Below are 13899 nucleotides of genomic sequence, written 5' to 3'. Positions count from 1 at the left end.
TGGAATGTCAGTCATTATTCTGCAAACCTGCACAGACAAAATCTGGTTTGCTATTTTGCATTTGACAGAAGAGCCTCTTACAGCCAAGAGATACTGAAACTTCTCCTTAAGGCTTCGGGAACCAGTGTGGGGAAAGCGTTCCCAGTTTTGTGGATTTGCAGAGCTCGCCCAGGCCCTGTTCCCATTATGATGTGGCTGATTTCAGCAGCTCCCTCTGCTCCCATTACATCTATACCAGCTTGCTTTGGTCTTGGACAGCCCCCGCTTCAGCTGGGAGGGCTGAGCCTCACCCACAATTTCTGCTCCTGTAAATGTGCATCACGTTGAGGGGCAAAACCTTCACCAGGGTGGCACAAAGGCTTTTTGAGGCACTTCAAAGATGTGTGAAGAGCCTCCCCCTGCCCCCCAACCTCAACCTTATGAACAGCCCCTTCCTATCATTTCCAGGAGAAAGTGCCCATTTCTAGGAAGCTGCACTCTAACTTGGCACAGAGCCCAGTGTAGGTACCATAGGTCCCCCGTCCTGCCATCTTATGGAACTGCTGCCAGGTGAGTGGTCCCTGCACGTGCTGGATGTTCTCCCAGGTCCTTCCCGTCCGCTTCTTCTGGATGGCATCCTGGAGAAAGGGCTGCAGGGAGAGCAGCATGCGCACCACGTCCTGGGAGGAGAGCATGCTGATGTCCAGCACTGCAAGGGACAAGGAGCAGCAATCACTTCAGGGAGGGACAGCAATCCCTCGGACACAGCTACAGCTTTTGTGGATTGTTCCTTGAATTGCTCTGCACACTGCCCATGGAATTTGGACAACTCTGATTAGCTGGATGGCACTCACTGTGGCATCTCCAAAAACACTGCTGTCACCACAGCCTTCTACACATGCATTGCAGTATCACTGCTGTCCAGCTCAGATCACAAGACATCAGAGCATCTTCAGTAAACAAACAAGTAATATTTAATTACAATTTTTTTCCCCCTTGTTAATTTTTACCCCTTTTCTCTCCTAACTCAAACAGAGCAATTCTTTTCTGCTGACTGCTTACACTTGCCTCCAAAATAAAAAAGATCCCCCTAATTTTGCCTTCCCCCAAATACCTGCATCTGCCTCAGATTTGTGAACTTCCACAGACCCACTCCAAATTTACACCAGAAAGTCTGAGGACAATTAGATTATTGGTACTTTGGATGTAATTTACAAGCCTTCAGAAATCTACTTTATCTTTAGCACGTCCTGTCATTTAGTCCTGTCGTTTCCCACATAAAGATTACGTGGGTCACTACTACACAAATTTACAGAGGTCACAAAACAGAGACAAAAGGCTCAGATGTGCCCGTACCGTTGCTGTGAGGCCAGGAATGGACAGTGGCACTTCGGACAAGGGCTTCGTCCACCTTGCCCCCTGTGGGGTTGTCCACGTACTGCCTGCCCTGCTCCAGGGCGTTGAAACATTCCACCCAGGAGTCGTTGCTGTCAGCCTGCAGCCGGTCGTAGCTCAAGTTGACACAGGGCAGCGTCTGGCGGTTGTTGGAGGCCATGTAATCCAAGCAGCTCAGCGAGGTGAAGGGCTGCGTGTGCTGGTTCTGCAGCAGCAGCAGGAGGCTCATGGGAGGCTCCTGGCTCCTCCTGGCTCCCTCTCCCATCTGCGAGATCAAGTTGCTCTGGCAGATCATCAGTCGCCTTTCTGCAGCCTGGCCGATGTCCGAGGTCTTGCCGAAAATATCCAGCTCGTCCTCGATGAAGAGGCCGGAGTTGTAGCCGAGCTTGCGGTTCATGATGGCGCTGAAGCCGCAGGTGCAGCGGTACTGATCCTCGTTGGAGGAGTCGGGGATGTACAGCCCCACGTCGGCGCCCTTGATGTTCATGTTGCAGGCGCAGACGCAGCAGCTGTCGAAGTTCCTGTCCTTGAAGATGTTGAGCACGGAGTCGGAGAGGATCAGGGTCACGTACAGGCTGTGCGCCTCCGGGATGGGCTGCACCGTGCCCGGCTCCACCGAGTTGAGCGGCCGCGTGGTGGAAGGGGTGGAGGCGGGGGAGCCCTGGTCCGTGCTGTCGTACTTGACGGAGCCCTGGCCGCTGGCGGTGCCCCCGCCCCGGGGAGTCCTGGGCGTGCGCGGCGTGCGCGGCGTGGGCACGGAGAAGCGCGGCGTGGCCGGGGACGGCAGCACCCCCGCGCTGTTGCTGGCGGGGGCCGCGCTGTTGAGCGTCACGGGCGTGCTCATCTGCGGCGTGCTCATCTGCAGGTAGTCCTGGTCCGCCAGGCTGCCCACGCTGGGCACGTTGCTGCAGGGAAGGGATGGGAACAGAGACCCGTTCTGTCACAGCTCATTTTTAAACGCACGGAGAGAGCGGAACCTGAGGGGACTCACTGAAACTACAGTAAAGAACACTCTGCTCATAACCTTGACTCATAGCTCTCAACAGAACTCTTGAATTCTCACCGCGAGCACCACTGGTTCTTATCATAATGATAAAAAGTATCATTTCACCCTCTTAAAGATTATTCTCATGGCCTAAAACTTGAATGCTCTTGAGAACAATCTCTAGGTAAATGATCAAGATTTAGAAAGTTTGCAACTTTTTTAAGGAAAATGAAAGAATATTTTATTTTAAATATTAAACACCACTATCTGAAGAGATACGGATTAGTAGAAATGAAAGTATTTCAGAGATATAGAAATCTTTATTTTAGAAATGATCACTTGAAATAGCTGTCACAAGTCATACGTGAGCCTCTGTGCTACACGGTGTCACCTCGTGGACACAGTCTGTATGTCTGACTCTATAAATTCAGATCCTCATTTCAGATTACACAGTCTATGGCACAATGGGATACGTTCCATTACAAACTCCTAGTCCGGTAAAGCTAAGAATTATATTCTTCATCTCCACTCATGACTGGGTTTTACTACGCTGTTTTTGTCATTTCCTGCCAAATTCAAGTGACCACAGAACAGTTCTTACATTCCCATGAGATCTGTCTCCCATCTGCAAGGACTCATTTCAAGAAACAGGTAATTAGGGGCCAATGAAAGGTAAAGATCTTACTTTTCTCTTTCCACATCACTTCTAACCTGCTTACTTTTCTTGTAATGTGTTAATTGCATACTGGAATGAGGAATGAGTGTAAGAACTCAGTGAGTTTCTGGATAAGGAAGGGGAAACAGGATTCTTCCATGTTTGTCTGTTCTCACAGTGTATTTTGTGTGTTATTGGAAAGGACTTTCACTTGAATGCCCACCTATCATTAGTGACTTGAAAAGGAAAACAATGAAGACCTCTTTCCTTATAGTTATTTTACTACCTTCAACTGGTGTGTGTCCAACTCAAAGCAGGAGAGGGGAAAATAATGAAGCAGGGTCTGAAGGAGTCGTGGAGCTGCAGCAGAGCGAGTGCCTCAGAGTAGTAAGAAAAGGTGACCTAGAAACCCTGATTGGCAATCACCACTCTGTCAGAAGCCTGCAGTAATAATCCTCACTCTAATTGGATTAGATTGAAAATGAAAGGGTTTTTTCCCCCCAACAAATACCTGAAATTAATAACCAGCTCAGGCCTGGTACATCAGTTATTATTATGAAAAAACTTGAGAATAAAATTGCTCCCTAGGCACTATATCAAGGGTTTACAATTTCTTCTTTGCAATTCTTTTGAGAAGACTGAAGGACCCTTTGGGGCTGCAAAAGGACGGATTTAAAGGATTTACAGACTGATTTAAAGATACAAACTGCTTCCTCTAGAAATGAAGCAGTGCAGCAGGAGACCTCTGTACTATTACTATGCTTTTTAAGAGTTTTATTAATTTAATGGTGCAAATTCTTCCTAGCTTTCAAAACCTCCAGCAATGAATTTCCTCCATAAATGTTGCTAATTTCTGAGAACTGAGTGAGGAATCCAAGCTTTGAAAATGAATGTCAGTGGCTTCCTGTAGGTCACAGCACTCTCCTCTTTTGATATCAGGAAGGGTGGGACAGGACAGAACAGGCCAGGACAGGCACCAACATCTGGCTGATCAGCAGCTCCCCACAGCCCCTCTCAGGGACACCACAAGAGCTCAGAGGAGCTCCCATGGGAACACAGACTGGAGAGCTCTCACAGGCCCACTCAACATTTCCAGAGCCCTCAGAAGTGTAAATGGAATCACCAGGACCAGAGATCACCAGGCTGGAGCTCCAAGTGACACAAAGGAGCCTGGCTAGAGGCTGGGCATGGAAATGGGAGGGCAGAGATGTGATGGGTTCAGTGCATTCATTTTGTTCCTCAGCACTTGTGGTTTTTGTGGAACTACAATATATCCCTGTATCAGAAATTACCATTAATTCAGGCACTGCTTGTTCCTTTCTCTTAAAAGCCCTGAGAGAGGACACACACAGTGTAACACCCCTGACTGCCAAAGCCAGGGTTAAATGGTCCTGCTATCCTAAAACCTACAAGGTTTCAAATACATTTGTAAGTTAAAGCACTGTCCATACAAACAACAATTTTAGTTACCCAGCTTTAGGCATGGGCTTGACAGACCCATTTCCTCCAAGGCTGTACTTACTTGTAGCCATCTCTGATGAAAGTAGCTGCAGGTGGCAATGGAAGTTGTTCAATTTTTGGAGGAACAGCCCAAGAAGGCCTGAAGATGCAGGCATCTGGAATCTTCAGAGGTAGGAGGCACTGGCTGGGCAGGATCTTCAGTGGAGCAAACAGGGAGGAGCCCACGAAAGGTTGAAATGATGGAACTTTGTGCACATACGAAAAATCCTGCAACATCCAAGTGACCTTGGTTACAACAATGTGATCAGGCTGCTCTTTAGATAGTTATTTTAAATTAAAATCTGTCATACTGCTTGAACCCTCTAGAATTACCTTCTTCCCCCCCAAATGAACTATATTTATTCCTTATATAAGGCATCCAAGAGTAGTTCCTTCAAGAAAACTCAGCTGAGGCTCCCTGTTATCCCGAGATGTTGCACAGCTTTATGGCAGGAGGTTTCACAATTGGATCAGGCTCATTTCAGACATGCTGTGCCTGAAACGTGAGTAGTGCACTATGAAATTTTCACACTACCTAGCTTTTAGCACCTCATTCAGGCACTTAAAAGACAGAACTTCGCAAGACGACTGTACTGACAGTGGGGAGAGGCTGTCACAGTGTGAGGAACCCTGAGGTGCCTCGAGGCAGCCCCTCTAAATAACCCCCACCGTGGGGGTTTCACATCACTTTAGCAATAACAGTGCACACTTTGCATATGCCAATCATTACAGAGTATTAAATACAAATATCTAAACAATCCAGCAAACACAGTATTGACTATCAATGAAGTTCAGCCCAGCTGGGCTTGCAGTGACTGTCATGTTTGCTTGCAGACAGTGATGACAAGAACTTCAGCCAGAGTTTCTAGAGCTATTCCAGCTCTTTCAGGAGAACAGAACTAGTCCTCTTGAGGCACTACTGCAAAGTAAAAATCAGTGTGAAAACAGTAACAGCAGTCTCAGTATTTAACATCTCGTTAGAGCTTTGCATTTTTTCACTTGCACCTTGTCAAGCATTGAGGGATGAGGAATGTGTGGATTTCTATCTCCAGCTGCGGAATGCTCAGCACAAGGAATCTATTTCCATGTTCTCAGAATGATCAGCAATGGGTTTAGTGCTTGTTTCCCCCACTGGAGTGTATGAGCAGGTGTGACACACACAGAAGCAAGTCAATTGTGCTGTTGGAAATGTTCTCAGGCAGAATTGAAGTAAGTATTTTAATACTCCTGTAATGGCTGTGAGGGAGATTAAAATATCTTCGGTATCAATGATGTCCTGAAATCTACTCCCACTCCAAAACCTTCAGCTCAACAAATTCCAAGACAGACCATTTTTTTTTCCAAGCCCAAGTTATCCTATTCTTAAATAAACAATTTACTGCACAAGCAGAAGAAAAAAACCGGTAAGGTCTGTGGCAAGGCAAAGTCTTACAAACCTTATAAAAAACTTACTTCAAACTCCTGTAGTGGCATAAAAACTTGTGGATGCACCAACTCAAGATGGGCAATGGAGACTGTCCTGGAGCACACACTGACAAAGTGCCTCTTACCTACGTGCCTCCAAGTGAGAGCTCAGGGAGGAAGGAAGGAGAGATCTGGCAGTACCAAAGCAGACTTGATCCCTGTCCTGATGTTCAGCTGGGTTCTGCCATCAGGAGGGACACTGGGAATTCCCTCCCACATCTGCAAAGCCACAGAACTGCTGGGACAAGCTCCCTGCCAGCTTAGCCTTGGCAGGGGAATCAGCTGGGAATTCTGGGGTCTGACAGGACACACTGGACCGGCACCAAAACATGGGAGCACAACCCTGGGAATGCTGTCCCACATGCTGTCCTGCTTCCTGCCAGGGACAGGGACTCCCTTCTCTCCCAAAGACAAAACTGAAAGCTCCTGTGGAAGGAGTCACCCCCTCTTTGCCATGGCCTCCCTGGAGTCTGCCTGAGGGATGCTACTCCTGCTGGCAGGAAAATGTCCTGGTTCAGAGCTGACCACATCACTTCCACTGAACAAAGGCATCCATCAGTATCCTCATACCAACACACAGCCACTTCTTGTCCATGCAGCTGCAAAAGTGCATCCCTGGCTCAGTAACGCAGACCCCTAAAAATCAGCCCTCAGTTAATTCCAACATGGGCACAAAGGAGAGGGAAGGAGGTGGTGCTGGGGAGAGAAGCGGCTGCTGAAATAGAAGGAACAAGGCTGTGGCACATGGGGGACAGGGTGGGTCTGAAGGAGTAGAATTAGGCTACACAATCAAAGGTTGGGGACTACCAGCAAGCCAGAGTTAGAGTGGGCATCTCCCTTTTTATTCCCTGTGTACAGAGCAGCTTGCTGTAGAACAACATGCTGTGCATTTCCACACGGAAAGAGCATTTTTTTATTAAAAAAAAACAAAAACAAACCCTCATGCTGTATGCATGGAAATATGGCAACAGTACCTTCTGACAAAAGTGACAAAAGGCAGCCCCAGAAGTTCAGTAATGCAGGACACACAGGCAGAATGATTTGTGCCCTGCTCTTACCCTGTGATGGAACAATGACACAACCAATGTAAATCAGTGCTGATGCTGGGTCCCTCCATGGGATGCTATGGACAAATGGCCACACTGGGATGTCACAAGAACCCAGAGTCCCCAGCTACAAACAGCTCTTAACTGAGACACTACAGGACTCGAGAGAGGAGGAACTAGGTGACATTACCTGACCTGTGTTATACAGAAAGTCAGATAAGAATGGTCCCATCTGGCCTTAAAACTTGTGAAGTAACATCAGCTGAAGAAGAAACAGAGCAAGTTCAACCCCTGGGCTTTCTCAGAGAATTTCAACCCTAACCAAAAAAGGAACATTTCAGAGATAAAGGCAGCCTTTCTACATGCACCACTTTATCCCACTGTGTGCCAGCGTGGCAGCAGGCAGGGGGCACAGCAAAGGTGCCACAGAGAAATTATCTGAAGAAATACATAATTTAACAGCTACTCAGCCACAAGTGTGGTGTTATTCCATACATGTACATTCCTACTGTTAGGCACAGGGCTCATTTCACAGACAACACTGTTTGTTTCCTGAGAACCCAGAACCATTACAACATAAAATTACAAAACGCCTACAGTTAAAATCAGGGAAACAATTAAAAAGCTCTTCTACTATAGAAGAATATTTTTCCAGCTCCAGACTGACAGGTTCTTTACACGGGTCCAGCTCATATTTTTTAGTTGCTACACACACTACACAGGACTTGTTTATAAAAATCAAAGCATGCATAGATGAGTTTGTAAAAATCCCACATTTCTGGCATGTTACCTTAATTTCTTCAGGTTTAGGGCTACCTAATCCATCTTCCACCTCCATTTTAAACTCAGCCAGCTGTGTTGGAACCATGTTGACCATAGGACTCTCCATCATTCCCAAGGCAGTCACAGTCTCTGAACTTATTCCGTCTTTGTAACTCATCACGGGGGAGAAGGCAGGGTGCTGTTCTAAAGAGGGTGGTGTTGGGAACATCCTTTGGAGATCTGCCACAGCTGAAGAAGATGAAATAACACAGTTAATCATTCAAATACAAATTCCCAAGGAAATTCAATAAAACAGAAGAGACCACTTCAATGCTAGCTCTTATTTCATCAGTTAAAAACCAAGCAAAATTTCTCCAGACTTATTGGGATTCTGACAGCAGTGTAAGTCTAGACCAAAAGTTAACTCCTAGGGATAAATTCCCCAAATTCCTAGGGACACTCTGCAAGGTTATTGTTCTGCAGAAACAACAACCTGGTAGAGAGACAAACAGATGTACAGTTTACCAGCAGCTAATAAATCCTTTGTAACTGGAGAGGTGAATTGAATTAATGCCAAGCTCACCCCAGTGACTGTTTCTAAGGAGTCACAGAGGAGTTTCTTCCCTTTGCCAGACCTAGCCCTAAACCAGGAGGCCTTTGGAATTCGTGTGCCCTGAGCTAGATTTCTCCACTCAGTCACTGTAGCCTTGTCTGGTCCATAGCAATACAACTCCTGCCACTAACACGGGCAGTTCTGCCCAGTCACAGACTGCCAGGCATCCCAAAGTTTCAGTGCCAGAGAAGCCACAAAACTATCATTTTGCATCACAAGACATTAGGCCAGGAAGATCCCTAAATGACTTCTCAGGAAATTAATGTAATGTAATCATCCATTGTCTATTCTTCTTCTTTAAGCAGAACAACCAACTCCAACAGAGATGCTCTATACAGTGTAATACAATCAAACACAAATCACAGCAAAGTCTTGCATGTTGTCCCCAGCTCCATTCTGTTTCCTTCCAGCTACAGCTTCCATATTTATTTTGTGTCACATTCAGCATAAATGCTCTATTTTCCTGACTTGAATTAGGACAGATCCTCTCTGGACAAAACCATCAATGGTGAACCACTGTAATTAGAGAAGGGTGAATTCCTACAAGTGTCTCCTCTTAGATACTTTTTGGGACAGATTTAATGCCCAATCCCATTTCCATACCCAAGCTGATGGGACACAGGAATACTCTTACACTCAATAATATCTACAGCCTAAAGATTATGGAAAATTCATAAATCAATAGAGATGGGTTTCTGACTGGTATGTTGTGGAAATCCAAATAGGTAAGAAGAAGTAGTGTTCTCAAAAACTAACAGAAAAGGCAGAAGTGATGGGATTAGAAATACCTAAGGACTACAAATACCTGCACTAACAGTACATTTGTGTAGGATGCTGCAGCCTCAGGATGTGTCTCCACTCTGCCTTAACAGAACCAACCCTGCATGTGATGCTTTTGTGCTCAGAGATGAGACAGCCAGGCTACTGAACTCTTTAGACAAAGGGAAACCACTCAAATAGGGGCAGTCCTCTCAAAATGCAGTTCTTTTGGTAATAGCTGTCCAAGCTGAGCCCAGTCCTTCACAATCTGGAGCAGCACAGTAAACAATGGGCTATGGATTAATCCCACTCTGTCCATATTCCTTTTTTCCCACTCTATCAGTATCTGATTTTAAAAGACCTTAGTCTTGTCCTGACATAGGATAAACCAAATCTGAAAAAAAGTTCAGCAGAATGGAAGAAACTTTTTTCCACCAACATTAGTACGGAATACAATGTTCAGGCTGGCAGCTGGACTTGCTCCCTGTTTCTCACCAGAGAGAGGTGCTTTAGGCACTTGAAAGGGGACAAGGAGGAAGGTGAAAATGAAGGGTGGCCAGTAGGAATTTATGATGCTGTACAAGGCACTTCAGCTCTCCAGAGACACTGCTCTGCCTCGACAGCTGGTGGCAAGGCCACAGCTACAAGTGGAGTGTATCTGTTTGACTTCACACTACATCATTTTCTCACCTCCAGCTCACTCCACTTAGCAAAATTCTGCAGTGCAGATTCATAAAAAAGTTTAATTACAAAAAATCCCCCAACCCTACAGCAACAGGCAACTATCATCATTCATTTTCATGTGTGTCATGCTTGAAAAAGCTTTGCATATTTTAAAAAGCTATGGATCAACTAAACCTGTCAAAATCCAATCTCTGTATACTTCAGACTTCTACATTTGAGTAAATCAGCACAGCTTTTATGGGTCCATAAAACTCTGACTCATCTCCTTCAGACTGGTTTTTTCCTTCACCTCAATTTGTTCTCATTACCAGCTGAAGTTAATGAGAAGGCATTAAAGAATGATTTGCAGAGAGATTGGATTTCTGCTTATAGTGGCCACAGAAATCAAATACTCTTCCTTCTCCCCACTAAGTAATTAATAATTTGATTAGTTACTATTACACCAAAATTTCTCACCTTCCTCCTGTCCCACAAACAGATACATTTCTCCTTCACCTCAAGAGAAATGCCACCTACACCAATAGAATCAGAGATCTATTCAGGCTGGAAAAGCCCTCTGAGATCATCGAGTCCAACAATGCCAGCACTGCCAAGGCCACCCCATGTCCCCAAGTGCCACCGGGCTGTTAAATCTCTCCAGGGTTGGGGACTCCAGCACTGCCCTGGGCAGTTTTGCCAGGGCTTTACAACCCTTTCAGTGAAGGAATTTTTCCAATATCCAACCTGACCCTCCCCTGGCAAAGCCTGAGGCCCTTCCCTCTCCTCCTGTCCTGGTTCCCTGGGAGCAGAGCCCGAGCCCCGACCCCCCCCAGCTGCCCTCTCCTGTGTGGTGCAAGAAATGCAGCAAAGCCCTCGAACCTCAGAGTACAAGTTACCATTCCCAACAGCTGCTGGCACAGTCCTTAGAAAAAGCCCTATCGTTTTAATCTAATTTCATACCATTTCATAAGTTTCCTGCACTCCCATAACCTCCCTTGTCCATGTGTAGGGCCTGCACAAGCATCACTACCACAGTCACCTATAAAAGGTCCACACCATGCCTCCACTTAGAACCCCGCACTTTGATTTTAATCATTCACTTCCACATCTAGATTAAGGCCTGAGCGTGATTTTAGTTTTAATTTGTCAAATGTTCAATGCAATTTTCTTCCAAGACAGGTTGCACCATCATGGCCAGTTGGTAAGCCATGATTCTTTGATAAGCCATAAATTCTTTGATTTCATTAAGTAGAAGGATTTATACTTTAAGAAGGATTTGGTAATGGTGGAAGTGCCCAGCAGTGAGCAGAGAATAGAGGACAAAGCTTCCAAAGGAAGATTTATAACAAACCCCTCCCATAGTTCCAGACTAAGACAACAATGCCAACTGAAGAGCACCCTGTGGGTGTCCAGGGTGCTCCCCTGGCTTCCCTGGATGCCTCCAGACCCTCCAGGCAGGGGGTTCAGAGGGCTTGGTATAGTGCCAAAGACCCCTGGGGACTGGATTTTAGTCCCTGGAAAAAATTACCAACCTTGCAGGAAGAATTACAAGTCACAAAGATTAAGTAGAGTATAAATTAGATTGTTAGAAGGTAGAAAAGTGAGTTTTTAGAACTGTTTATATTAGGGGGTTTAAAGCTAAGATGGAGGATTTTGGGCGTGGTATGTAGTTTCTTCTTCTTCATGTCTTCCATCTTCTGAGTCAGGATGGCATCACTGGATTGGTTTGGGACAAAGTTGGATAGTGTAATAAAAGCGTCACGTATTGGAAAGTAATTGTAAACATTAGGTACGTAATTTATAGTATAAAAGGTAAGTCCTGCCCAAGGGCAGAGCGAGAGTACCTTGGATCGACGTGCTACACAGACCTCTGTTAGTTAGAGAAAGAATTTCTTAGATAAGAAACAATAAACAACCTTGGAAACCCTTCTTCGCTGTTCGAGCCGAGAAGACTTGAACTCTAAACCACCTAAAGGTCCCGTCGGGGGTGATCTCAAGTTCAGGAGACCCCGCGGACAGCGACACACCTCACGCCTCAGTGGGCTCATGAAAAACCCGCGTCTGTACGCCCACCCATGAAAAGCTGGCAACTGCAGCAGCAGCGCACCCACCCCGAGCGCCGGCGGCCCCGCGGGGCAGCGCAGGCCGTGCAGGGGAGCTGTACTCACTGGGAGGGTAAGGAACCGCGCTCCGGCCGTCCTTGCCCGGCGGCCGCTCCTCGGAGCCCGCGGCCGGCAGCTTGGAGGAGCGCAGGGCTGGGGACACGGCCTGCAAACCAAACACTGCAGTCAGCACACGCCGACCCCTTCAGGGGCGCTGCACTGAAGAGAGCAAAGAGTATGGCTGCTGTTCTACTCTCCCACCCACTCCCCACAAGGAGTCTGGATTTCTTTCCCCCCCCTTCAACACTAAAAACAAAAAGAAATACTTGCCTGTCTACATATCCCCCCGTAAATTGATGCGTACATATAACTGTATTTTTCTATTTCTGTACACAGACAGATTATATTCAAAATGTTATCACAAGCCCTGAGCTTGAAATGCATGTGACCGCTCTATTTGTTTCCATGCTTGGATTACTCCAAGGTAGTAATGGGAATATGACACTGAGAGTAAGCCCAACACATGGAAAAGTGTTAAGACAGGAAACACATTAGGGCTGTCCAGGGCAACTTCAGAGAAGAAAGTAATACTTTATTTTGACAGAACAGTCCTCTGGTAGATTTGCATATTAACTGTGGCATCTGAAGTGCAGTTTGTGTGGAACCACAGTAAGGGAATTGGTGCACTTAAAAAGTCCTGCCAAGAACAAGGCATAAGACTCTTAAACACAGTCACTTTAGGACTACCTTCCGTATTATTGTGGCTGTATTAGATTATGCTTAAAAACAGTGACTATCCAAATCTTTGCCTTCCCAGGCAATTTTCCCCCCACGTCATAACTGAAATAAATTGCATTTCTTCTGTATTTCCTAACGTGCAGAAACTATTTCTCTTTGCACTGCAATAAAGTGCTCAGAGGACTATGAGGGAGCATGACTCAGGGAATTACTGGAATCCTGTAAAGTTGAATTTATTTTTCTTTGGGCAGGTTCTCGGACAAGGTAAAAGAACCTATCACCAATTAATAAAACTTGGAACTTTTCCAGCATAATTCTCAAACATAAAAATTCTGACAGAAGTCCAGAATACAGAACCAGAAATAATGGATTTATAAAGCAACTGCACGGCTCTCCTTATAGAAGCTCCTCACAGCCTGTCCATACCGGATGGATCTCCTGAACGATCTCTCTCTTTGCCAGCAATCCTTCCCAGCTAAAATCCAAGCCTGCCGACCTGGAAACTCTCTCTCTCTCTCTCTCTGTCCCTCCCCCATCTATTAGGGATAATCCTTCCCACTAGGATTGCTGTTTCTGGCCTACACAACACTCGTCCCCAGCAGGACTCACCCCAAGCTCATCCTCGTCGGAGTTGTCGAAGATGTTGTCGAGGTCGTGCAGGGACGGGGCCAGGTCGGTGACCTGGGTGAGGCTGCCGGAGCCGGCCCTGCCGGCAGCGCCGTCCTGCCGCGGCTCTGCCACGCCGGGAGAGGCAACAAAGGGGAGCACAGTCAGGGACATGGCAGCACAGTCAGGGACACGGCAGCACAGTCAGGGACACGGCGGCACAGTCAGGGACACGGCGGCGCACGGGAGCACGGCAGCACCTCCGCCCCTCCGAGCCGAGCCGCCCTGTGCGCCCAGCAACCAGCCGGGAAACGAGGAACGAGCTGCTGCTCACTTAATTGTCTAAAAAATATATCATTGCTTTTATAAAAAGGACAAGGCAAATCAAGTTTTTTTCCAACTTGGGAGCTGTCTGTAGCTCTGATGCTAGAGACAGAAGTTCAGATGTTATTTTTCCCTTCAGATCTTATGGCATATGGGTATTTTTACTTTGTGGAGTGAATCAAAGAGCTTCAACTCACCGGTCTTAGGAGCAGAACTGAAAATGGACATGGCATCTTTTCCATCAGGAACTGGTGTGGAATGGCCCGTTGGGGGGATTTCCTTGGAGCCAATCCCATCTTCTGACTATA

The 13899-nt window shown here is 46.5% G+C and overlaps 1 protein-coding gene across 1 annotated transcript in view; it reads right to left on the bottom strand.

Annotated features, from left to right (window-relative positions):
• The window catches only part of MED13L (mediator complex subunit 13L), a 170683-nt gene that overhangs the window by 22081 nt on the left and 134703 nt on the right, over window positions 1–13899 (bottom strand). Inside the window, exons 12-18 of the mRNA XM_062504089.1 lie at window positions 13789–13894; window positions 13271–13395; window positions 11990–12089; window positions 7815–8035; window positions 4537–4742; window positions 1336–2279; window positions 509–688 (exon numbers count right to left, since the gene is read on the bottom strand). Of these exons, the coding sequence (XP_062360073.1) occupies window positions 509–688; window positions 1336–2279; window positions 4537–4742; window positions 7815–8035; window positions 11990–12089; window positions 13271–13395; window positions 13789–13894 (1882 nt within the window). The remainder of the gene's footprint in view (window positions 1–508; window positions 689–1335; window positions 2280–4536; window positions 4743–7814; window positions 8036–11989; window positions 12090–13270; window positions 13396–13788; window positions 13895–13899) is intronic.

Source organism: Cinclus cinclus, chromosome 17, assembly GCF_963662255.1.
Source record: "Cinclus cinclus chromosome 17, bCinCin1.1, whole genome shotgun sequence".
NCBI classification, from domain to species: Eukaryota; Metazoa; Chordata; class Aves; order Passeriformes; family Cinclidae; genus Cinclus; species Cinclus cinclus.
The sequence above is the reverse complement of the archived record's forward strand: the minus strand, read 5'-3'. Positions and strand labels throughout refer to the sequence as shown.